Source organism: Lontra canadensis, unplaced genomic scaffold, assembly GCF_010015895.1.
Source record: "Lontra canadensis isolate GAN:19392208 unplaced genomic scaffold, GSC_riverotter_1.0 scaffold45, whole genome shotgun sequence".
Classification (NCBI taxonomy): Eukaryota; Metazoa; Chordata; class Mammalia; order Carnivora; family Mustelidae; genus Lontra; species Lontra canadensis.
In genome coordinates, this window is record NW_022631039.1 from 6806487 (window position 1) to 6832941 (window position 26455).

Below are 26455 nucleotides of genomic sequence, written 5' to 3' on the forward strand. Positions count from 1 at the left end.
CCTTTAGAGATCTACCTGCACGTGCTCATTCTGCAGGAGAAACACCGGAGGCCCAAAAGGTGCAATGATTTTTCAAGGTCCGTAAACCCGGGTCTGACTCCCAGCTCTAGGTACTTCCCAAGACAGTGTTGTCCCTTGCCCCCAGCCCCATCAACCCTTGGAAAGCAAAGGGAAATTAAAGTCATTTAAATAAAACTAATGGCACTGACATCAGATCTGTAAGTTTATTTGCTCAATGTACGACAGCTACATAATGACTCACATTCATGATATTCCATCACTGAGGAAAACTGCTAAGAATGGTCCGTGTGTGAAATAATTCCTTAGAGAAACACGGAGTTGGAAAAATAATCACTGATTAGACCTTAAAAATAGTTCACTGCATAACATGACAAAAAGCACAAAGGCTCATTCAGAGAACATAGTCATTGTTCTCCTACACTGTAATAGTTATAATTTCACCATGACAAACACCAGACATTAAGATTAAGCTAACACTGGTGTTTCTTTTGCTCCCCCCCCTTAAAAACAAAATATATAACTGCATGTCACTATAGCAACATCCAAAACAGATCAATTTGTTACGATCACTATTTGGTAGAGCAAACTGTACCCCCAAAGGAAAAATTAAATTAAAAAAACTTTAAAAAATTTGAAGACTTAATTTTTTTTTGTCATAGGAATACATAACACCTACAGTATAAGTTAATAAATTTCAAGCTACTGTATAGAAATACAACACTAGCATGCACAATATTGTATCAATAGAGTAATGGAGGAGTAATCATTTCACTGGAGAGACAGTATCAGAGGCAAGTGCATTTCTTTAAAAATAAAGAAAAGAAAAGAAACCATTCAAGCTGCTTAAATATCAAGTCTCCCGTTCCCTCTTCATTTTTAGCCCTCAGGTAGAACTGTTATCTTGCATTATTCTAAAAAGCAGCCAGAGCCAAAGCTGAAATTTGAAAGAAAAAATAGGTTTTGTAATTCCAGTAAATCATTTTCAAAGGCTACAAGGAAGGACAAAACACTGCTCACTGGACATGAAGATAAGTTAAAAGCCCCACCTACCCCCCCCCCCCAACCCCCCATCATTTCCCATCCATGGCATTGACTCTAGGGCCCCGGTGTCGGCACAAAAGCTGTACAACTCTCTTCTAGTTCCGCTAGGGTTCAGTTAATTGGGACTTTTGCTCTAGCGTATGGAGGGAACCTTCTAAGGAAAGTCACGCTGGGTAAACTGTGCCATGCTACAGGGCATCACTGTTCTAGTCCTCACTGTCACCTGGATCCTGTCACACATACTCATTTCCCAACTCTAAGTCCAATTTTGGTAAACAGCAAAAAGCAACGGTCAGTGTTTCCTCAATTATTCCTCATACCTCTCCTTGACTAAACCAAAGCAACAAACAAAGCGAGTCTGGCGTTATTACCTCCATCTCAGGAGTTCACACCGTTTCTGGTCTTGTAAAGAAAGGCTGAACACACACTCGACAGGTCACGTTTTTCAGACAGATTTTTCCAAAATAAGAATGAAGGACCTAAGGCTAACTGAGAACAGATTTGTGGAAACAGCAATGTAGTTTCCTTCGATTCCAGAGCATGTGTCAACTGTACAAGAGAGAAAGGACTCTCCCGCTTCGATGTTTTCATTAAGAAGAAAAAAGAAATATGTAGAAAAAGTCTTGGTCAAATAGGAGTGATTTATTATCTGATAATGCCTTTAATTCATCTTCCTACAACAACTGCTTAGGGAAGGAGTGTTTTCGGGGAGGAAAAACGGACATGCTTACGAGGCTCCCGAAATTGGACAGAGTGCTTACGAACAGAAGAGCTCTTCTCTTGCTTTTGGGTTTTTCTACCAGTAAGCTTCTAGCACCTGAATTTCCACACACTGCACCACAACCTTCCTCAAGATGACTGCCCAGCTTCTCCAGCTCAACGGCGTCTCCACCGTCCCGAGAGCCACCAGCAGAAGGTCCAGCGGGGAACACTCAAGAGTGATGGCAGCGTGATCCCTGAGGAAGGAGCGTGGCAGCTTAAAAATCAGGAGTTCTCTGAAAATATCAACACAATAAATGACATACAGACCTGAATTTTCTCTATTTTTGTGGTGTTTAACGATTCTATTAAAGTGATTCATCATTTTTGCGGTGGATTTGAGTTAAGAGGAAGAAGGGCACAAATCCCACAGCCACCTGCCAAGCACCTAATAACCAAAACCTAAAAGGAGCTGCGATTCCCCTCAGGCAAGCCTTGTGGCCTGGGAGACAGCGAACAGCAAAAACCCAACCGAACAGCAAAACCCAACCCGGATAAGGCTGACTACGGATGTAAAGCCAAAGTAAACCAGCAAAGGAAAATACACAATCCATGGCTTGATGTTACGTATGGCTGTCATGTAGAAATACTGTAAACTGCAATTTAGTGTTAATACTGTCAGCTAATCTGAGACTCAGGAAACTGGCCAGGCCTAAACCATAAGGATAAACATGCCTTATGTTCCAAGCCTGTCCACTCGGGATTTACCCTAGTCCACGGCTGGTCAAGTACACCCTGAAAAGAAACGCACAGCTAAAGCAGATGAGACAAGAGTACCCAAAACGTAAGACAAGAGCGTATGTACATACAAATCCTTACTGGAACCACAGAACTCACTGAATGAGGGCCAATCCCGTTTCAGTTTTCTTTTCGTCTTAAAACCCTATTCTCTAGCAATAAGTTAGATTAAAGACAGACAGCTCCGCCCGCATTCCCATCTACAGAACAGCCCAGACGCCAGTGTGAGGCCGCCATTCCAATACGAGCACAGCTAGCCTGACTTTCCACTAGTGGTATTTTGGCAAAAATGTCAAAGAGGCGATCAAAGACAGGACAGGTCGTGGGCTTCTCCCTAGGAAGGTCATCCCTCCCTTTCCCTCCCCCACCCGACCCCCAGCTCATGGGAAAAAATAAAGACTGCAGTAGTAGCATCAGCGGGCGCTGCCAGTCCACCTGGGGGCCTTAATTGTTGCCTTCGCCGCCGTCGTCGTCTTGCTGATCGCTTGTCCAGAGCGTTAGGTTGTCGCGGAGGAGCTGCATGATGAGAGTGGAGTCCTTGTAGGAGTCCTCGTTGAGAGTGTCGAGCTCGGCGATGGCGTCATCAAAGGCGGTCTTGGCCAAGTGGCAGGCTTGCTCCGGGGCGTTCTGGATCTCGTAGTAGAAAACGGAGTAGTTAAGAGCCAGGCCTAATCTAATGGGGTGAGTGGGCTGCATGTGCTCCTTGCTGATCTCGTGGGCTTCGCTATAGGCCTTCTCAGAGGACTCCACGACGGTCGCCCTCTTCTCTCCAGTGGCGACTTCGGCCAGGTAGCGGTAATAGTCCCCTTTCATCTTCAGGTAAAACACTTTGCTCTCGTACTGGGTCTCACTGCAATTCTTGATCAGGTAGTTATCCAGCAGGCTCAGCACATCCTGACATACCGCCTCCAGCTCCTTCTCGATCTTCTCACGGTAAGCACGGACCATCTCTATCTTCTTCTCGTTGCCATCGGCGGATGTCTTCTGCTCAATGCTACTAATGACCCTCCAGGAAGAACGGCGTGCCCCGACTACATTCTTGTAGGCCACGGACAGGAGGTTTCTCTCTTCGTTGGACAGTGGCTCATTCAGCTCTGTCACCTAAGGGAAAGAGAGAATGAAGAGTAGTTATGGTCCAGATGATGTCCCTTGGGTTGATCTCATCTTTACGCCACTGAACACTAACAGATTCACCAGGTGACTAAAGTGATGGGACAGGAAGAACGGCGAGACTGTGCAGGTGCGCAGAAGGGGGACAGAGGCAGAATGAACGACAAAGAAGGCAAACACTGCAGCTGCATCAGTGGTGCCTGAACCCCTGCTTCCTCCCTAGAAAAGGATACATACTTTTCAAATAGATGTTTCGTTGAAGATCTATCAGGTTGAGCTCTCAGATGACCAAATTTTGATCTAAATCTTATAAGGTTAGTGCTCGCTTCGGCAGCACATATACTAATCTTGTAAGGTTAGTAATTCTCTCCTGGAACGTCACATACATGCCAATCCTGGGGATTTTAAGCACAGATGGCTATTACGTACCTCAACACTTTTTTAGGCAATCAGACTGACACTTTCCTTCTAACCATGTCCTGTCTACTCAGTTCCATCCCTTTTCAGTGAGAATATTCTGAAGTCAAGTTCAAGTTGCCTTTTGGGAAAGGAGGTGGCTTTTCTGCTCTTGGGTTAAGACGATATGAACTACACATCTCAGGAAGGGAAGTCACATGGGGGCACGGGACTGAGTCTGAACACAGAAATGGCAGCAAACGTGAGGACACACTTGTCGCACGCTGAATGCTATGAGCAATACAAAAGAGGAGAGGCAAGCAAGGTACTTCTAAGCTGGAGTGGCCAAGAGAAATTAATGCTTCTTTCAATATGGGCATTTCTAAGTTCCGATCTTTATCACCCCAACAAGTAATCACCCAGAGGAAACTAAAGCAACGACACGCCAATGCTCTGCATTTTTATGACTTCCAAACAACTGCCTGTAACAAAAAAATTAAACTGAGTCAATCACACCGCCTTCCCTTATGTCCCCTCATGCCTGTCGTATCAGAGCCATATACCACTGTCTACCACGTAAAACAGAAACTTTTTACAAGGAGGACAGAGCTCTAGTTTTTTATTCCTCATTGGAGAAGAGATTTTTATTTGTCTGGCTGTTGTGTCTAAACTGGGGTACTACGTCAGTGGCTAAGCCACAACACCAAGAATCCCAGTTCATTCGCTATTTCAGAGAGACTAGATACTTCTCTCGCCCGTCCTCTCCTACCTGTGGATCCAGTCATAACATTGTTAAGTGCAACAAAAACATCATACTTCTGCCCTTTGTTCTCCCCAGGCCCGGGAGACTTATACAAGTGTCAAGAACCAAGTTAATAGTTAATATTCACGTCCTCTATAATTCTTCCCCATCTCTCCTTCCACACTGTTAAGACTGGCCACTCTCTTGAACCCTCACTGATCCAGGTGTGCACCAACCACAGCATCTACATTACATTTGTATTAATTACAGGTGTTGGAGGGGGGCAGGCTGGGAGCAGAATCCAAAGCGAAATGCCAAAATTATTTTGGGAGCATTGGGATACCAAGAGACTTTTTTCTACGTGTGAATCATTCACATTTAGTATGTATGGCACTTCCATAAACCAAGAGGTGGGGAAGGTTATGCTTAGTGCAACTGGTTATGTAAATTAAATATTATCTCTCAAGAGATAATTAAATCAGAACACAAATCACAGCATGCTTACTAGTTTACTGCAAGCAATTCATTCTTTTTTTTAAGATTTTATTTATTTGACAGAGAGAGAGAGAGAGAGAGATCACAAGTAGTTGGAGAGGCAGGCAGAGAAGAGGAAGCAGCCACCCAGACGCCCCAGCAATTCATTCTTTGAAAGAATTAATCAAGCTTTGCTAATTCCCAAAATATCAAGCAAATGATATATACTCAAATATTTTTTTTAAAGATTTTATTTATTTATTTGGCAGAGATCACAAGTAGGCAGAGAGGCAAGCAGAGAGAGGGGAGGAAGCAGGCTCCCCGCTGAGCAGAGAGCCCGACGTGGGGCTTGATCCCAGGACCCTGGGATCATGACCTGAGCCGAAGGCAGAGGCTTTAACCCACTGAGCCACCCAGGCGCCCCATATACTCAAATATTTTTTAAAGAGATTTTATTTATTTGAGAGAGAGAACAAAAGTTCACACAAGTGGGGAGAGGGTCAGAGGGCCAAGCAGCCGCCACACTGAGCAGGGAGCCCTGACATGGGGCTCAATTCCAGGACCCTGGGATAACGACCTGAGCCAAAGGCAGACATTTAACCCACTGAGCCACCCAGGCACCCTATACTCAAAATATTTCTTATACTGGGACGTCTGGGTGGCTCAGTGGGTTAAAGCCTCCGCCTTTGGTTCCAGTCATGATCCCAGGGTCCTCAGATTGAGCCCCACTTCGGGCTCCCTGCTCAGCAGGGGAGCCTGCTCCCACCCCCCTGCCCCACACCTGCCTGTCTACTCGTGATCTCTGTCAAATAAATAAATAAAATCTTTAAAAAAATATATTTCTTATACCGATTAGCAGCTTCTCTTATGTTACCCTTTTACTATGCATTTTTGATTCTCCCATTATACTAAAGAACAAGACCTCTACCAGACATGGCTCTCTTGTGACAGTAGAGTTGGGAAGACAGGGTTTCTGTACTACTGGACTTGAGAGCAGAAGGAAACCAGGAAACCAGGACAGAGGTGCTTTCTGTTCTATGACCCCCTAACCCCATTCCCCTGTGGAGACACCACTTCTCTGGAATAAAGCAGCTTGTATCATCTTACATTCAATTCTTTTTTTTTTCCTCCCACATCCAATTCTTTACATACTCTAGGCTTTGGAGACCCTCTGCTCAACCCACAGATCACTTTTTTTTTTTTTTTTTAAGATTTTTATTTATTTATTTGACAGACAGAGATCTCAAGTAGGCAGAGAGGCAGGCATAGAAAGAGGGGGAAGCAGGCTCCCTGCCGAACAGAGAGCCCAATGCAGGGCTCAATCCCAGGACCCTGAGATCATGACCTGAGCCGAAGGCAGAGGCTTAACCCACGGAGCCACCCAGGCGCCCCCACAGATCACTCTGTCACTCCTGCTGATTTCTGATGTGTATTCAGCTAACCCGGAAGACCCGTCTTCCCAGTCCCACCAATCCCACCGTACTAAGTGACCTTGAGGGCAAACATTTCATCTCTAGGCCTCGATTTTCCTCTCTGTTAAACTTAGATTTCTGCCTTTTCCATAAAGTTAGTTTAAGAGTGCATTAGATAAACGATAAAGTGCTCTTGACTTAGTAAAGTGACAGAGACGTGAGCAATTACTTTTGAGAATACCTTGGATAATTTTCCATCTTAATTCTCAGCCTAAGAAGCCTCTAAATTTCTTACATAACCATCTGCCAGCTTATATCCCTGTATCAAGTATCTCATCTCCATTTCATCCTGTTTTCTAAGTTGAAATTTCCTTAGCTCACATCACTTCCTTTCCATAAACTTTAGTGTCATATAGCCTGAAAACACTCCCCTGACTGGCTTTCAAACAAGCTGAGGCCTTTGTAAGCCTCAGGTACATACCACAGGACTCAGGCCTATACTCACTGAATACCAAAGGCCTGCCGCCACTAGTGCAACCCGATCACGATCTCCAATGCAAAGAGAAGCCAGAGTACCTAAGGCCATTGAGTTCTAGCCTTTCCCCTAAATCATGCTGTCCTTATTTCCAGAGCCAGCAACTATTTAAAGCTCACATGACCTCACCAGTACCCTATACTGCTGGGTCTCCTCCTGCTGCAAATGAAGTTATGGCTACAGAGCCCAAAGGCAGCACTGTGTGCTTCTGTAAAGTCTGCACAGCTGCCTGAGACCAAGAGAAACGTGGAGATTAGAAAATGGCAGTGTCACCTTTAGATCCAGTAGACTCAACCACATTTGGAACACACCCAGATGTGCTCTGCCACTAAAAAACTAAGTTAGAGGGAAAAACCTTTAACTCTTAAAGTCTGCTCAAAGTTTCTCTAAAAACCTTAAATCTGAATTTCAAAAAATCCTTAAGATCTAAAGAACTTGTGTGACAATGAATCTGTGATTTTTACACTGAAATAGAGATCCTGGGCGCCTGGGTGGTTCAATGGGTTGAAGCCTCTGCCTTTGGCTCAGGTCATGATCTCAGGGTCCTAGGATCGAGATCTGTGCCGGGCTCTCTGCTCAGTGGGGAACCTGCTTTCCCCTCTGTCTCTGCCTGCCTCTCTGCCTACTTGTGGTCTCTGTCAAATAAATAAATAAAAATCTTAAAAAAAAAAAAAAAAAAGAAAGAAAGAGAGATCCCAACCACACTAGTTTTAAAAGTTAAAAGATGGGGTGTCTGTGAGGTTCAGGTCATGATCTCCCCAAGTGCTGAGATGGAACCCCTTATCAGGCTTGCAGCTCCATGGGGAATCTGCCATTCCCCTTCCCCTGCTTATGCTCTTCCCTTTCAAATGAATAAAATTTTTAAATATAGTCAAAAAATAACTTTTTAAAAGGAAAAAAATTATGTTCATAGTGTCCAAGAAAAGGCTTAACAGACAGAATAAGAATTCAATGTGGGAAGATGAGAGATACGTTTCATCTGGGAAGGGAGATAATTATTTTTCCAAATAGTCACTGAATTATTTCTAAGAACACAACACTTGTAAATATGTTCCCTAAAATACACTGTCACCGCTGTTGTAAAATGTAGAAAGTCTGTATCCTCTGGCATGTCACATGTTCCGCTTAAAAACAAAATTAAGGTTTCTCTCTTCTCAAGGACTAGGATACTACCCCACGTTCAGATTTCTTTTAGCGAGTTAAAGATAAACAGATGAGTAAAAAGACCCCAAAAGTCTGTTATTCTCAGACAGAGTCAGACAGTTTACGATCTGGAACTCCCCAAATCCACCGCTAAGGAATCAGATACTAATTAGCACCAAATGTTCTCCCCTAAGAGTTGATGCAGAGACTTCAACGGAAGATTAGCAACCCCCTGAGAAACTTGGAAAGCTGTTCAGATGACTTTCTGACCCCAACATTTAGAGCACCCAGTCTTCTACGATTTCCTCAACAAGAACCTTAAATGGTAGGAAATGCAACTTCATTATGTTTAATCCTCTTAAATAAGAAAAAACTTGCATCGGGCTTAGTTTATTTAAAATCTATTTCTACCTTGCAAAAGCTTTTGTAGAGGGGCGCCTGGGTGGCTCAGTGGGTTAAAGCCTCTGCCTTGCAGCTCAGGTCATGGTCTCAGGGTCCTGGGATCGAGCCCCGCGTTGGGCTCTCTGCTCATTGGGGAGCTTGATTCCCCCTCTCCCTCTACCCGCACCACCCCCAGCCCCGTGCACACGCTCTCTCTGCTCTACTAAATAAAAAAAAAAAATCTTAAAAAAAATACAAAAATAAGGGATGCCTGGGTGGCTCAGTGGGTTAAAGCCTCTGCCTTCAGCTCAGGTCGTGATCCCAGGGTCCTGGGATCGAGCCCCTCATCGGGCTCTCTGCTCAGCAGGGAGCCTGCTTCTCCTCTCCCCCTGACCTCTCTGCCTACTTGTGATCTCTGTCAAATAAATAAATAAAATCTTAAAAAAAAAATACAAAAACAAGAGTTAGAGTAGTAAATATAAGATACACTGATTTAAGCAAGCTGCAAGTCTCTATAAACAATTGGGTTCACATCCAAAAAATAAGATAGGGGGCGCCTGGTGGCTCAGTTGGTTAAGTGGCTGCCTTCAGCTCAGGTCATGATACCGGGGGGTCCTGGGATAGAGCCCTACGTCGGGCTCCCTGCTTAACGGAGTGCCTGCTTCTTCCTCTTCCTCTGCCTACTTCTGCTCTCTCTGTCAAATAAATAAGTTAAAATATTTAATAAAAAAATAAGATAAAAGGGATTTTTAGGGTGGTGAAACTATTTCGTGTGACACTCTAATGGTGGATACATGTCATTACACACTTGTCAAAATCCACAGAATGTATACCACAAGTGAACCCTAAAGTAAAAACCATGGACTGGCTGATAATGATGTGTCACTGTAGGTCTCAGGCCACTGACTGTAACAAACCACCGAGATGCTGATAGCGGGCGATCCTGTGCATGGGGGAGGAGGCCTGTGGGCAGCGTGTATGGGAACTCTGTGCTTTCCATTCAATTTCACTGTGAACCTAAAACTACTCTAAAAAAAGTCTCTTAAAGAAAAGATGAAAAAAAGGGGGGGCTAGCAGACACTAGGTATAACATTTGGCCCCATCTTGCATTTTTTTGTGCCCCTAAGGTTTGGAGTACTAATCACCCACAAGTGCTAAGAGGACATGAAAAAGATAAATGCAATGGTTGCTGTATACAAACAAAAACAGAGAAAATAAGAAGACAAGGTGCAGGACAGGCACCAGCGTCCATGTAATGGACACAAGTATCTATACACTGTGCAGAGGACTAAACCACTGGAAATAAATGTGACAGTCGTGTCTGAGTATACAGTTAATCATGTATTCTAGAAAGGACTACTAAGTAACTACAGAAATTTTCAATCATCTGAAGCTATGTCTTGCCTGAGTAAAATACCTTAAACTTGAATGATGGTCTGTGCAGAAGAATTAACACTACAGGCTGGAGAATGCTAACTTTAGAAAGGTCTGCTTGCAAAGCTGACCCTTGGCTGGCATCTGGAAACTTGAATTTTGGAAGGCTTCCCACCATTCCCAGATAAGAATGGCTCCCTGCCCCTCAACTGTTTGCGTAAACCATGTGGTTTATGGTAAACACCTGTTTTCCTTCTAGGAGTCTTAATACTGGGATGTGCTGGGCAGACAGTACCTCTGTGACCAGCCCCAGCAAAACCCTCGGGCACTAAATCTCTTATGACACTCCCTGGCAGGCACCATTTCACACACACAGCCGCCTGCACCTGGTTTACTCCCGTCTTTTTTCCTTTGCTGGTTTAGCTCTGTATCCTTTCACTGTAATAAATCACAGCCCTAAGTACAACTACATGCTGAGTCCTAGCACATCATCGACTGTGGCGGTAGTCTTGAGGACCCCCGAAACATTCATTCTCAAAAAGTTGATATAATGTGTGCCGTAAGGTCCGATGACAAGGAAAATTACAGAATAGCCACTCCGGGGATAACTCATCAGGCATCTATTGAGAATCTAGCACAGGTCATACACCACCACTCTCTGAGGACAGAAAACGTAGTGAGATAGCCTCAAGGTGCTGCTCCTTGAGAAGGAAACACAAACTTACTCAGTTTATTCTCAGGGTAGCACTCCGTCTGGAAAGTTTAGAGGAAATTTTAATTAGAAAATGACACCATTAGGGGTAGCCGGTGGCTCAATTGGTTAAGCATCTGCCTTCAGCTCAGGCCATGGTCCCAGGGTCCTAGAAACGAGGCCCACCATGGGGCTTCCTGCTCAGCAGGGAGAATGCTTCTCCCTCTCCCCCTGCTTGTGCTCTCTCTCAATCTCTCTACCTTTTTTTAAAAAAGATTTTATTTATTCATTTGCCAGAGAGAGCGAGTACAAGCAGGGGGAGCAGCAGGCAGAGTGAGAGGGAGAAGCAGGCTCCCTGCCAGAGAGCCCGATGCAGAACTCAATCCCAGGACCCTGGGATCACGACCAAGCTGAAGACAACCTCTTAATGAACTGAGCCAACCAGGCATCCCTCAAATAAATAACATCTTTTAAAAAAGGAAGGACAGGGGCGCCTGGGTGGCTCAGTGGGTTAAGCCGCTGCCTTCGGCTCGGGTCATGATCTCAGGGTCCTGGGATAGAGCCCCGCATCGGGCTCTCTGCTCAGCGGGGAGCCTGCTTCCTCCTCTCTCTCTGCCTGCCTCTCTGCCTGCTTGTGATCTCTCTCTGTCAAATAAATAAATAAAATCTTTAAAAAAAAAAAAAAAAAAAAAGGAAGGACAACATTAGATCCTGGGGTCCTGGGATAGAGCCCCATGTTGGGCTCCCTGTTCAGTGGGGAGTCTGCTTCTGCCCCCCCAGCCCCTCTCCCCACTTCCCAGCTTGTGCTCTCCACTCTCTCATACTCACTCGCTGTCAAATAAGTAAAATATTAAAAAAAAAAAAAAAAACCACCACCACCACCACCCCCCAGCAGCAACCACCCTAGATAAAAACTATGCAGAAAGGAAACATTTCAGGAAGAAGAGCATCCTAGGAGTCCTGTAACTTCATATTCAACAGGGCCAAGTTCAAGGTCTCACAGATGACAGATGAGTTGGCCAAACACCCAGGCTCTCTGGATAGCCACGAAGTCCACAACTTCTCTACGAAATGGACATCACACCTACTCACCAGTGGGATTCAGACAAACGAAAGGCGATTTCCCCCCAATCACACCACAAACGCACTGCAGAGATGGGACACAAACACGGGCCCTCCAGCTTCTAAGCCTGCATTCTTTCTCCCATCCTGTGTCTCTGACACTATAAACGTGACCAACACACCAGAGAAAGGGCTACCTTCTCTAATACACAGGCTTCCAAAAAGAATTTTGGACCAACTGTTAATAGGAAAAGGAGTAAAAGGAATAGGCAGTTAAAGAACAGGGAAACTGCACCCAGTCTCATCCACTCTGAATGCTCGTTCGTCTCCCATCAGACTGGCAATGACTCGCTGTGAAGGTGATACCGTGCACCAACAGCACTCTCATCCACAGTGCGAAACTATAACTGGTACAACCTTTATGTAGGGCAATCTGGAAAGGACTAACAAAATTACACATATACAACAACTTCTGACTCTGCAATCCCCACCCTTCCCCCGTTTTTTTTTTTTTTTTAAGATTTTATTTATTTATTTGACAGACAGAGATCACAAGTAAGCAGAGAGGCAGGCAGAGAGAGAGGAGGAAGCAGGCTCCCTGCCGAGCAGAGAGCCCAATGTGGGGCTCGATTCCAGGATCCCGGGATCATGACCCGAGCCGAAGGCAGAGGCTTTAACCCGCTGAGCCACCCAGGCGCCCCTTCCCCCGTTTTTTAAAGGAAGCTCTAAACTCAACATGGGGCTTGAACTCACAACCCTAAGATCAAGAGTCACACGCTGCTCAGACTGAGCCAGCCAGGCACCCCTTTGCAATTCCCTTTCTAGAAACTGATTAACAGTATTACTGCTAACAGCTAAAGCCTGGAACCACCTAAATGGTCTTCAATAAGAAACTCACTGGCGGGGGGCCTGGGTGGCTCAGTGGGTTAAGCCTCTGCCTTCAGCTCAGGTCATGATCTCAGGGTCCTGGGATCGAGCCCCATTCCAGGCTCTCTGCTCAGCAGGGAGGCTGCTTCTCTCTCTCTCTCTCTCTCTCCCCCCCTGCTTGTGATCTCTGTCTGTTAAATAAATAAATAAAATCCTAAAAAAGAAAAAAAAGAAAGAAAGAAACTCATTAGGGGGGCCTGGGTGGTTAAGCATCTGCCTTCAGCTCAGGTCCTGATGCGAGGGTCCTGGCAATGAGCCCCACACTGAGCTCCCAGATGAGCTTCTCCCTCTCCTGCTCCCCCTACTTGTGCTCTCTGTCAAATAAATAAATAAAATCTTTTTAAAAAATTATATAAAAAAAACCCCTAAGATTATGCCACATCCATACTGTAGAATTCTTAGATAGCCATTCAAAAAGTATCTGTGTCTTCTCAGTATTTCTAGAAAGGTCTGAAAACAGAGTGGCTGGGAAGCAGTCAAGATTGAGAAGACTGATTTTTGACCTGTTACAGTACCAATTCAAACAAACCCACTCCATAATTCACCCTGATAATTTTATCTACAATTAAAAGTTTAAAACCAATTTTGAGAACCAAGTAAAAAAGAAAAGCCCAAAGGCAGTACTTTTTTTGGAAAGATTCTATTTATTTGACAGAAAGAGAGATCACAAGTAGGCAGAGAGACAGGCAGAGAGTGAGAGAGAAGCAGGCTCCCTGCTGAGCAGAGAGCCCAATGCGGGGCTTGATCCCAGGACCCTGGGATCATGACGGGAGCCGAAGGCAGAGGCGCCCCCCCCAAAGGCAGTAATTTTATATAAACAAGTTTACTGATGTAAATAATTAACTCAAACCCACATCTGTTGAGAATGAGAATGTGCTCATTACCCCACCCCAAGAATATCTTTTTTTCACTTATTCCTGTTGTATAAAAATCTTTCACAGTATCTTTATACAGATCAGGGCCAGGATATAGAATATATACTAGAGATTTCCATCCTGTTTTATTAAACCAATTACTAATTCATATATCTTCTCAGTTGATTCCCTCCATACATAATCTCATGGTTCCCAAGCATCACTCTCCTGTAGTTATACTCCCTATACCTACAATTACATGTCACGCACACACATGGGCAATGTTACTAATGTTGATCACAGACACCTTTGTTTTGTTTTGAATTTAACGGAATATTTCCAGCATTTCTTTCCTAAATACTGACTCTGGGTTGAAAAGACTTCTCCTAGGGGTGCCTGGTGGCTCCGTGGGTTGGGCCTCTGCCTTCGGCTCAGGTCATGATCTTGGGGTCCTGGGATCAAGCCCCTGCATCAGGCTCTCTGCTCAGCGGGGAGCCTGCTTCTCCCCCTCTGCCTACTTGTGATCTCTGCCTGTCAAATAAATAAATAAAATCTTAAAAAAAAAAAAAGACTTCTCTAGGGGCGCCGGATGGCTCAGTCAGTTGAGCATTCGCCTTTGGCTTGGATTCGTGACCCGGGGTCCTGGTGATCCAGCCCTGAGTTGGGCTCCCTGCTCAGCAGGGAGCATGCTTCTCCTTCTCCCCCCTGCCTGTGTGTGCACGCTCTCTCTCTAATAAAGAAAAGTCTTTTAAAAAATAAAAGCTTGGACACCTGGGTGGCTCAGTTGGTTAAGAGACTGCCTTCAGCTCAGGTCATCGTCCCGGAGTCCCAGGATGGAGTCCTGCATCAGGCTCCCTGCTCAGCAGGGAGTCTGCTTCTCCCTTTGACCCTTCTCCCTCTCATGTTCTCTCTCTCAAATAAATACAATCTTTATATATATATATATATATATATATATATATAAAAATAACAGCTTTCTCTATCATGCTAAGAGTCCATCCATTCCATATTTTTCTAAGCCACGTTTGTCACATCAGAAACGGGTCCTTTACCAAATTTTAATTCCTCTTTTGACCTTCCAAATAACCCTTTATGATCTAGAATTGTTATTCCCATTTTAAAGTTAAGAAAGTTAAGGCTCAGAGCCAAAGGATGGAACCCAAATCTAATGGCTCAAAATCCTCTATGCCTTCCATAACAGAACTAGTTCTCAACCAAGGAGAGGAAGCTTTTTATAAAATATCCCCCGGGCTGCCTGGGGGGGCTCAGTTGCTTAAAGGGTCCATTTTTTTTTTTTAAGATTTTATTTATTTATTTGGCAGACAGAGATCACAAGCAGGCAGAGAGACGGGAGGGGGAGGAGGATGTGGGGCTCGATCTCAGGAGCCTGAGATCATGACCTGAGCCAAAGGCAGAAGCTTAACCCACTGAGCCACCCAGGCGCCCCGCATCCACTCTTGATTTCAGCTGTGGTCATGATCTCTTCCGGGTCACGGGACTGAGGCCCAAGCTGGGCTCGGCTCTCAGCATTGTGTCTGCTCGGGATTCTCTCTCCGCCTCCCCCAGCTTACACACATGTACACATGTGTCTCTTTTTCTCCAAATACATGAATAAAAAATTTAAAAATAAATTAACTGAAATAAATTAAATACCCCCTACACAGCCCTACGCCTTCAAGATTCAGTGCTGTGTGCAATCCATGCTTATCTGCTTCTGCGAGGTAAGATGGCAGCACAGGGGCACCTGGGTGGCTCAGTCGGTTAAGTGCCCGCCTTCAGCTCCGGTCAGGCTTGATCTTAGGGTCCTGGGATGGAGCCCAGCGTGGGGCCCCCTGCTCAGTGGGGAAGACTCCCCACTTCTCCCTCTCCCTTCCACTTTTTCTTTCTCTCAAAAAAAAAAAAAGCACGGCAGCGCTGTGTTCCTCAAAATGGCGAGTTACCACATGACTCAGCAATTCCACCCCGAAGGTGAATATATACGGGAGAAATGAAAACACAACGTCCACACACAAACTTGTACACAACCGTTCTTAACAGCATTAGTCAAAACAGCCAAAAGAGAAAACAATCTAAATGTCAACTGGTAAGCAGACTAAATTCAATGCAGTATTATCCAAACAATGGAGCATTACTCACGCACAAAAAGGAATGGAGCAAGACACAGGCTACAACATGGATGGCAGCGAAGAGGCTCTGCCTGTCACAAGGGACCACACACTATAGGATTCCGGGGACGGGAAATGTCCCGAGTATCTACAGAAACACACAACAGACTGGAGGCTGCTTAGGGCTGGGGGCTCCGAGGGTAGGGAGTAGGCAGTGCCTCCCCGCGGGTACAGGGTTTTTTGCTGGGGAATGACGATATTTATTCTAGGATTCAGATACCGGCGCCAGTTAACACAACCCTGAAACGCTAAAAACCACTGAGCTGTATACTTTTAATGCGTGACCCGTATGGTATGTGGATTGTATCTCAATAAAACTGTAAAAATGGAACTGCTGCCCCATATCGTAGTCTGTACAGCAACCTCTCACGCACCAGCAATTACACACATGTGTGGTCGCGGCATTCTGAATTCCAAGTTCTTCACACTTCACAGTACGTGGGCTTAAACAAAGAAAAAGTCACTGTCACGGAGCACAAACCTCTAATAATTAATTCTCCTCTTGTGATTTCAAATAACTCCTGTGTCGTCTTGACGGATGTTAACAGTTCTCATCCCCTCCCCCAGCATGAGAGGGAGAGTACTGCTTAGGTACACTTAAGCAAACTTCAAAGGGGCTAAGAAATGTACGTTTCCTACCACAGGTTTTCTGTCGTTATAAAGCATCCAATCCTGCCACTATGGGCGGGGGGCGGCGACAAGGAGAGAAACAGATGGACATTACACAGGTCACTTCCCCAAGCACCGACAACCCACAGGAACACCAAACCAGAGCACCTTCCCCTCTTACAGACACTGAGTGAAGGTCTTCCGCCCTCGACCTGCACACCTTCTGCGGGCACTCAGCCTAAATCTACCTTTCGCTACTAACTTCATGGTAAAACCAAGTTTAGCTCCCTACAACTGCCACGTGCCAGCCTTAAGAATCTTCTCTCTCGGGCGCCTGGGTGGCGCCCTGCCTTCGGCTCAGGTCATGATCCCAGGATCCAGGGAGAGAGCCCCGCATCGGGCTCTCTGCTCAGCAGGGAGCCTGCGCCCCCCACAAGAGTGAAGAAGAACATGGTCCAAATACCAACGGGACCAAGGTAGAAAAACCCTATGCCAAGTTATCAGTACTCGGGTCATTATACTCACGCTCCTCCTCATACTGCACACTTCCGTGCTCTCATGCTTTTCCAACCACCTCAACACACTTCCAGAAACCATAAAGAAAAATTCTCTGTATATCCTTCAAGTCCTAATTCAAATACTACATATACTTCCTTCCTGAAGCCTTCTGGGAAATTCTCGGGCAGCTCTAATCACTCCTCACTGGGTATTAGTAACTTTTACCTTGCATCTTTTATACTGTTTACTTCTTTTTCTTAAGATTTTTTTAAATTTTATTTGACAGAGAGAGAAATCACAAGTAGACAGAGAGGCAGGCAGATAGAGAGGGAGAAGCAGGCTCCCTGCTGAGCAGAGAGCCCGACATGGGGCTCGATCCCAGGACCCTGGGATCATGACCTGAGCCGAAGGCAGAGGCTTAACCCACTGAGCCACCCAGGCGCCCCAATATTGCTTACTTCGAATACCCTGTACCTCTGACTGCATACCCTTCCTTTCCACAGAAAGAATGAAGTCCTCAGGGGCAGGCACCACACTGCACTCACCAATGAATCACCCTGGTACCGAACAGTCACTTCTGAGTATTTAGGTGACATGAATCCAGGTACCAAGCCCAGCTTGTTTGCATAAGCGGCACGAATAATTCCTCCCAGCCCTGTAGAGATCTCTGTCCTCTGCAATTTGATTTTCTAGCTCCTCCCATGAAGAAATGGAATCTAGCTCTCTACCCCATCGGCAGCACTCGGTTACGTGACTTCCTTTAGCCAGTGGAACGGCAGCAAGTATCAGGCAAGCAGAGGACTGACAAGTGCCTGTGAATCAGGAAGGGCTTGCTGCTGGGTACCGTTCATGGCCATGGTAGTTTCAACAAGCCACACTGAGCCTGGCCAATCAACAGAACTGTTTAAGAAATAAATCTTTCTTGGGGCGGCGCCTGGGTGGCTCAGTGGATTGGGCCTCTGCCTTCAGCTCAGGTCATGATCTCAGGGTCCTGGGATCGATCCCCACATCAGGCTCTCTGCTCAGCGGGGAGCCTGCGTCCCCCCCCCCTCTGCCTGCCTCTCTGCCTACTTGTAATCTCTCTGTCAGATAAATAAATAAAATCTTTAAAAAAATAAAATCTTAAAAAAAAAAGAAAGAAATCTTTCTTTTGGGTAATCTGACATAAAAAATTAAACTTATACGCTCGTTTTAATACTCTTATCTTGCAGTGTTAAATTCTGCTTAAATTAACTTCTGAAAATCAATCAGCCTCAATTCACACGGAGATCTCAATTAACGCCCTATGCCTCTCCCCCCCAACAAGTGCTACTACTGTTAGGTGCCATCTACACCAAATGTAATCACGAAAAACTGAACCTGGGGCCCAAAGGACAAGAGTTTACGCAAAAAATAAGGCCACTTCAGTAGCCTAGATTCTACCCGTGGCTCCGGTCTGATCCCACTTTCTAACAATTAGGAAATTTGTCAGAATTTTGCAGCTTACTGTTTAACCCCATATACCAGGAAAACACCTGATCCAAAGTCTTGAAAAAATTCAGATACACTAATTCTAGCACTCCCATGGCTAGTAGTCACATAACCTTATTCTAAAAAGCAATTAAATCAAAATTAGTTAAAAATTAAACAGTTTCTTAGGGAGCATGGGTGGGTCAGTCAGTTAGGCATCTGCCTATGGCTAAGGTCATGGTCCCAGGGTCCTGGGACTGAGCCCTGTGCTGGGCTCCCTGCTCAGTGGGGAGCCTGCTTCTCTCTCTTCCCCCTGCTCAAGTGCTCTCTAAATAAACAAACAAACAGCTTCTCATACAAACCCATACTGACTCCCCTTCACAATAATTTCCTTTTAGGCCTTTTTTTTTTTTTTTTTTGCTTCCATAACTTCCCCTGGAATCAATGCCCTGCTCATATTCATTAGGACTGTTCACCCTATGTCAAGATCTGTGTGCAGATCTCTGGTTCTACTTCTATTATCCAAGGCTATTCCTCCAAATCAATTAAAAAACCAATAGTTCGGTTCTCTCACCAAATTTGACAACCCCCAACCCACACCACTGACCGCCTCGCTCAAAATCACTCGCCTTTAAAATAAAACTTGGGGCGCCTGGGTGGCTCAGTGGGTTAAAGCCTCTGCCTTCAGCTCAGGTCATGGTCTCAGGGTCCTGGGATCGAGCCCCGCATCGGGCTCTCTGCTCAGTGGGGAGCCTGCTTCCTTCTCTCTCTCTGCCTGCCTCTCTGCCTGCTTGTGATCTCTGTCAAATAAATAAATTAAAATCTTAAAAAAATAAATAAATGAGGGGCGCCTGGGTGGCTCAGTGGGTTAAAGCCTCTGCCTTCGGTTCAGGTCGTGATCCCGGAGTCCTGGGATCGAGCCCCACATCGGGCTCTCTGCTCAGCGGGGAGCCTGCTTCCTCCTCTCTCTCTGCCTGCCTCTCTGCCTACTTGTGATCTTTCTCTCTGTCAAATAAATAAATAAAATCTTAAAAAAAATAAAAATAAAATTTAAAAAATTAAAAAAATTAAAAAATATATAAATAAATGAAATAAAACTCTTACAACCTCCTCCATCCAGTACCAGTCCTCACTCCTACCTACTAGCTCGTGCTCTTGAACCCCCTCCTTTCTCTCATTCCTTTCAGGCTTTATTTCTTTCTTCGAAGATTCAGCAATTCAGTTATTGTTGTGTGAATATAAACTTTCCGACTAAGGTGAGAGGAGACAGGGAGGGAGGGGGAGAGACACCAACCCAAGACTAGTCCCGGCACATTAAGGTTTTTCTAACCTCAGCGGAGCCCTTTGTACTTACTGCCTTGAGAGCCTCACTTCCTCCGGCCTCTTCACAGAGCAGAGTAACCACGAGGGAAGCCAAGCCTTTTCTTAGCAAAAAACTGGCGCTATCATTGCCTCCTCCCTGTGTGCCAACCCAATTTCTTCCCCCACACTACATGCCCAGCAGTCACTCTCCCCAGGAGCTTCCCTCCTCCTCTCCTGCTCTTTCCCATTAACGTATCACCCAAGTTCAGGATGAAAATGAGTAAGTGAGGCTTCTTAATCTCATTTATTTCCCGCACAATCAAGCTCCTGAAAATCAAGTCTACACTTCTCAGCACTTCCTCACCCTTCTTCCCCCTCTCACCCCACCACCCCTGCACCCACTCCAAGAAGCCATCGACTGTCCTTCCCATTTCCAGTCCCCAACCAACGCTTCCCTATGTCTTCAACTTAAATCTCTATTCCTAAAAGAACCCAACACTGCCGACCACTCCTGGTTTCTGACCCATTCTCTCCTGGTTTCCTGCCTTCATCACTACCAACTCTGACTCCAACTCTCCACTTTCCCTAGGTGACCTTAAAGCCTGGTTTTAACCATGATGGACAGTGACCCCCACTAGAATGTCCATTCCATGAAGGCCATGAGGTAGGCCATGTATTCCCCAGCTCTCGGACCAGAGCCCAATCATTAATTGGTCCTATAAAAATGTTTATTCGATGAATGAATACTATGTAATAGTACTTGCCCCGTGCAGGGCACTGTTCTAAGGGCTTTGCGTGTGGTAACATGTAGCGGCCTCCACTTACGTGGCCCTCCAAACTCAGCTCGACCGCGATGGAATTCATCTCATCCATCATTTTTCCTCCGGCCTTTCTTCTTCAGTCTCCAGCCATCAAATTCTCTCTCCCACCTGCCCTCACTGTCCTTGTCCAGGCACTCATTCCTTCAGATTCGAGCCCCGTAACACTCTCATCAGTCTCCTTCCCGTTGCCTCACTGTCCTTTTCAATTTCCAAATCTTTTCAGACCAAAACTCGGATTATAATCCTCTTCTGCCCACAACTCTTCCAGGACTTTCCACAGCTTAAGGAAGAACTCGGGACTTCGTGAGGCCCTTTGTGAACTGGCCCCTGCTCCCCTCTGTGGACTCCTGAGTACTCTGCTCCTGGATGCTATGTAACTACACGTCTGCCCCGACACCCCTTCCTCCATGCTCCCCCCCTCCCTCCTATCCCCCAAGATCCTACTTCAAATATCCTCTGAATCCAGTGTGACTTCCATGTCCTGTCACTCTGTTTACATCTATCTGAAATTTACATTATTTTCCTTTCCTCAATACATGGATCCCCTTCCAAAAATCTCAAGTTTCCCTACAGGACCTTCAAAAGGCAAAAAAAATAGATAAAATGGCAACTTAGCCACCTAAATTACTGTAACATCATTAAATTGGTCAGCTCCATACCTGTGAGTTTGGATGCAAAGCCAGGTTGTCTGGGGACAGACAGCTAGGATATATGCCTACAACCTACCCATCACCCACACACCCACCCATCCACCCGAACATCCAGCAATATACAGACCTGAAGGCAAAAATGACTTTTTAAAAAATGTTTGGCAAGCAACAAAGCCAACAGAAGCCAAGTTGTTTACTCACATCGTCCTCAACAAATCAACTTGGGTTTTAGCTCTTCTTTCAGGTTAGGGATAAAAGCCAGAACTGATGAAAGAATCTACCTTTCCAAAAACAAAACAAAAACTAAGGCAGCAAAAGAGGAATCACAGTCCTGTAAAGATTCAACTATTTCATATTATCCATCCTCTGGCCCCTCAGGACCTATCCAGGCTTCCATCCCCCTCAGGAGAAAAGGCTATGGCAGGCAGTACTTGCTAACAACTCTAGAGAAGCACCTCTTTTAAGGGAAAAAGTGAAAATCATCTGCCATCTGGAGTAAACGCTATAAGCAAGAAACTATACTTGAGGTGGCCAAATTTGAATGTAGAGAGATCTTGCTGGTAACTTGAGCATTTATGGCAAATAAGGGGTAATTTTAGGTCGGTAAGAAGCCATCTTCCAAGATGGTAGACCCCAAGGGGGCCAACCAGGAGGAAGGTACATTGATACAAGATTGACTGCTATGATGACAAGTGGTGAAGCTGGTTGTATGACTGCTACTACTCACCTCTACAAGTGTTTGAAAATTTCCATATTAGTGTTTTCTTTTTATTTTTTGAAAGTTTGTTTATTTAAGTCACCTCTACACCCAATGTAGGCTTTGCACTCACGACCCAGAGATCAAGAGTAGCACACTCTTGGGCGCGTGGGTGGCTCAGTGGGTTAAGCCTCTGCTTTCAGTTCAGGTTATGATCCCAGGGTTCTGGGATCGAGGCCCACATCTGGCTCTCCGCTCAGCGGGGAGCCCACTTCCCCCTCCCCCTCTGCGTGCCTCTCTGCCTACTTGTGATCTCTGTCAAATAAATAAATAAAATCTTTAAACGACAAGAGTTTAAAAAAAAAAAAAAGAGTAGTACACTCTTGCGATTAAATCAGCCAGGCGCCCCCCACCGTGGTTTTTTTTGTTTTGTTTTGGTTTTTTTTTTTTTTTAGATTTTGTTTATTTGACACAGAGAGAGAAATCACAAGTAGGCTGAGAGGCAGGGAAGAGAGGGGGAAGTAGGCTGGAGGCCATGCAAAGGCTTAAAGGGCACAGCCACCCAGGCGCAGCCCCCGCCCCCCCAACCCCGTGTTTTCTTTTTAAATGCAATCATTCCAACCACAAAAAAGTAACAAAAGGGAGATTTCCTGCCAACAGTCAAGCTCTCCCCAACTCCATTTTATTTTTCCTCATGATAGTAAAAGTGCAACAGGGTATCCTTAAATTTTAAACCATGTGTATGTAATGCCTACTCAATTACATTTTTCACTACTTTTAAGAAAACTCATTACCTACCAATGATTTTAAAAACCTTAAAAATTATCCTTGGCCAGCCTTTCAGCAATTCCACTTTTGGGTCTATATATAAATTATGTTGGAAGCTTTAGCCACAAAGGTATTCACGGCAATATTATTTACAAATTGGGGAAGACTATAAATGTTAAATAAAAACACAATTATGGCACATCCACGAAATTATCTGGCCACTGAACATACTAGTAACAGGAAAAAAAAGATCCTCGAAATAATGTCAAGGGAGAAGGCAAGGTATAAAATCAAATCTAAAGCCTACAGGAAAAGACATGATGGAAATTTCCCTGCATGGGGAATTGTTATGGTGGTACCTGTAATTTTTTCCCCAAATTTCCTAACATCCTAAAGGCCAGACATTTTTGTCACCAGTAATCCGTCCCATTGATGACAGCCTTCCAAAAATCAGAATCCCTTAGCAAATAACAGCAGCTACTGGCGTCTGGGTGGCTCAGTGGGTTAAGCCTCTGCCTTCAGCCCAGGTCATGATCTTAAGGTCCTGGGATCAAGCCCCACATTGGGCTCTCCTCTCCTCCGGGAGCCTGCTTCCCCCTCTCTCTCTGCCTGCCTCTCTGCCTATTTGTGATCACTCTGTCAAATGAATAAATAAAATCTTTAAAAGAAAAAAAAAAGGAGGAAAATAACAGCATCCCGAAATTCAAAATATTCCTGAATATTCCTTCTCAAAACAAAACAAACAAAAAAATCAGGGGTGCCTTGCTGGCTCAGTCAATAAAGCATGCGACTCTTGATCTCAGTGTTAAGTTAGAGCCCCACACTGGGTGTAGAGATAACTTAAAAAGAAAATCTTTAGGGGCACCTGGGTGGCTCACTGGGTTAAAGCCTCTGCCTTCGGCTCGGGTTATGATCCTAGGGTCCTGGGATCAAGCCCCACATTGGGCTCTCTGCTAGGTGGGGAGCCTGCTTCCCTTCCTCTCTCTCTGCCTACTTGTGATCTCTCTCTCTGTCAAATAAATAAACAAAATTTAAAAAATAAATAAATAAATAAAATAAAATCTTTAGGGGCACCTGGGTGGCTCGGTCCTTAAGCATCTTCCTTCAGCTCAGGTCATGATCCCAGGGTCCTGGGACTGAGGCCCACATCGTGCTCCCTGCTCAGCGGGAAGCCTGCTTCTCCCTCTCACACTCCCCCGGCTTGTGTTCCCTCTCTGTCTCTTCCTAATAAATAAATAAAATCTTATAAAAAAAATTTTTTTTTAATATTCCTTTCTCTCCTACCCACTTGTTCCCACTACCTTTTCCTTGCCCTGGGATGTCCTTTCCTGCTGTTCTCAGCCTCCTATCTTATTCTCTCCTTGCCTTTCTGGACTAGGTAATTTTCAACTTAACAGTAAAAATTGAGTACCTGAAGTCTATTTCTATTACACAAATGTAGTTTAAAAACACTAGCTATAGGTCATATGTGAGGAGTGGAGTAACACTTGAAAATAGCACCCATCTATCAGGCAGACCCCCCCCCCCACCGTAAGGCTCTGCTGGCAGGACGACAGAGTATGTGCACCCCTGCCATATCCACGCCCACCCACCAGGGCAGAGGCCGACTCGTCCACTTTCTCATGTTAGACTGCTACAAAAAGAGCACTGTGCTGATCTGAACCGTACTGAATTGAAACAATTCAGTGGGGAAAAAAAAAAAAAAAAACTTAAGCTTATTTCCGCATCCTTGAACTACTTGACACCAGAGACCGCTGTTGCCTAGATCCGGGTCATTTAAATATGGTAGGCCCAAGTGTTGTATTAAGACTTCCTTTCAGAAAGCCCCCAAAATTGAAACGACCTGTCTCCTCAAAACAAACCTGCATCTTTAAAAGCCTTCCTCCTTACCTCTTACCCCTCTCTCTGCTGCTGCAGCTGCTCCACACACTGGGCTATGGGGGGGAAGGGGGGGCTAAGGGATTCCTCTTGAGATCCTGTCATTACTTGTGCAGCTGCCCACTGCTGTCACTGTCCTATTCCCAGCTCTGACACCCCTGCTCTAGTAACAGAATTAAGAGGAGAGAGCTGACCCTACACCTCAGTCCTGCTCCGTCCAGCTTCCGATCTCTCCAAAAATAAGACCTTGCTCCAAAGATTAAGAGGATGAGATTGAGGAGTTTACCTGGAAATTTACTTTCTAAATCTCGTGTTAAAGAAAAAAAATGTACGGGGGCACCTGGGTGGCTCAGTGGGTTAAAGCCTCTGCTTTCAGCTCAGGTCATGATCCCAGGACCCTGGGATCGAGCCCCGCATCAGGCTCTCTGCTCTTAAGGGAGCCTACCTCCCCCCCTCTCTACCTACTTGTGATCTCTTGTCAAATAAACAAATAAAATCTTTTAAAAAAAAAATGTACAGGGGCGCCTGGGTGGCTCAGTGGGTTAAGCCGCTGCCTTCGGCTCAGGTCATGATCTCAGAGTCCTGGGATCGAGCCCCGCATCGGGCTCTCTGCTCAGCAGGGAGCCTGCTTCCTCCTCTCTCTCTGCCTGCCTCTCTGCCTGCTTGTGATCTCTCTCTGTCAAATAAATAAATAAAATCTTTAAAAAAAAAAAAAAAAATGTACATATGTGAGAACATGCTCATTCCCATTTACCTACTCACAACCCAACTAAGGCTACGCAGTACACGAGCAGTACTGAGCTTGGGTAAAGAAAAATCCCCCTGTGGGACACACCCTTACAGGGGAAAACTGATGCCAGTGTGGCTTAGACTTCACTAGCGCTTTAGAAGGGAAGGGAAAAAAAGACCCATGCAAAGACCTTAAGATTTCACTTTTATTGTTCCTGCAAAATCATGGGACCAAACCAATTCTTTAACCATTTACCTTAAAACTGAAGCTCTCTTGGAAATGTCTGCTGATCACGTTTCATGGAACTGTTTTTTCTTTACTCACATTAATAAATGAGTAAAATCAAAATTCAAGGGTCTCTACCAAGTGCCAATTTAAAGTAAGATGATATGGTGGTAGTGAACCCAAATCTGATTTGATATCTGGAATAGAATTTGGAGAAAACGATAGGGAAATGATTATGAAAGGAAAGAATGTAAGGCAGCAGATACTGGCAGCCTTTTCAACCTACAGAAACAAGCAGAACTGCCCATGAGTCTTAAATATCTGCTCAAGCACTAAGAAATACAACTCAGAAAAATAAGACAAAAGAGGGGCAACTGGCTGGCTCAGATGATAGGGCACACAACTCTTGATCCTGGAGTCCTGAGGTCAAGCCCCACATCGGGCAGAGTTTACTTAAGCAAAAAAGACAAAAGACAATGACCTAATCTATATGTGATTTTTTCCCCCCTTTGACCATTAAACCTATAAAATGGTCTGTGCTTTTCTTCCACGTCCCATGGAATCAGACAGCAATACAGGAATAATCAGATGTCCCGCCAGATAAAAGGGCGAAGGCTGGTGATAATGGGAGAGATCTTGGCAGCCTCAGAAGCCCCCAAACGATGGACAGAACATCATACACAGGGGATTCCCATCACTTTAGCATCCGTGTTTGAATAACTCACCCTCTCCGTGCTGTACAGTGTTCATTAGGGGGCCGCTGCGACACAGCAGTGAAGCATTTATAACGAAGTCAGCATTGGGGTGGAAAATGAGTCATGGTAAGAACCCAGCAACATTTCCATAATCTCCAAGTAGTTAATAGTTTGTTCTGATTTCAGATAAATTGTTCTTATTCATCTGGGGGAACGTCAAATGGTTTTAAATCTCTGTAACTTCTTAAATGGAATATAAGCCTAGCTAAAATAGTCTCTTTTTTCAATTTATGCTGAAAAGGTTCAAA

At 45.0% G+C, this 26455-nt stretch overlaps 1 protein-coding gene across 1 annotated transcript in view; it reads right to left on the reverse strand.

The window, feature by feature from the left end:
- Positions 1–205: 205 nt before the first annotated feature.
- Positions 206–26455, reverse strand: part of YWHAG (tyrosine 3-monooxygenase/tryptophan 5-monooxygenase activation protein gamma) — a 30798-nt gene continuing 4548 nt past the window's right edge. The window contains exons 2-3 of the mRNA XM_032872468.1: positions 2995–3660; positions 206–2018 (exon numbers count right to left, since the gene is read on the reverse strand). Of these exons, the coding sequence (XP_032728359.1) occupies positions 3004–3660 (657 nt within the window). The 3' untranslated portion in view covers positions 206–2018; positions 2995–3003. The remainder of the gene's footprint in view (positions 2019–2994; positions 3661–26455) is intronic.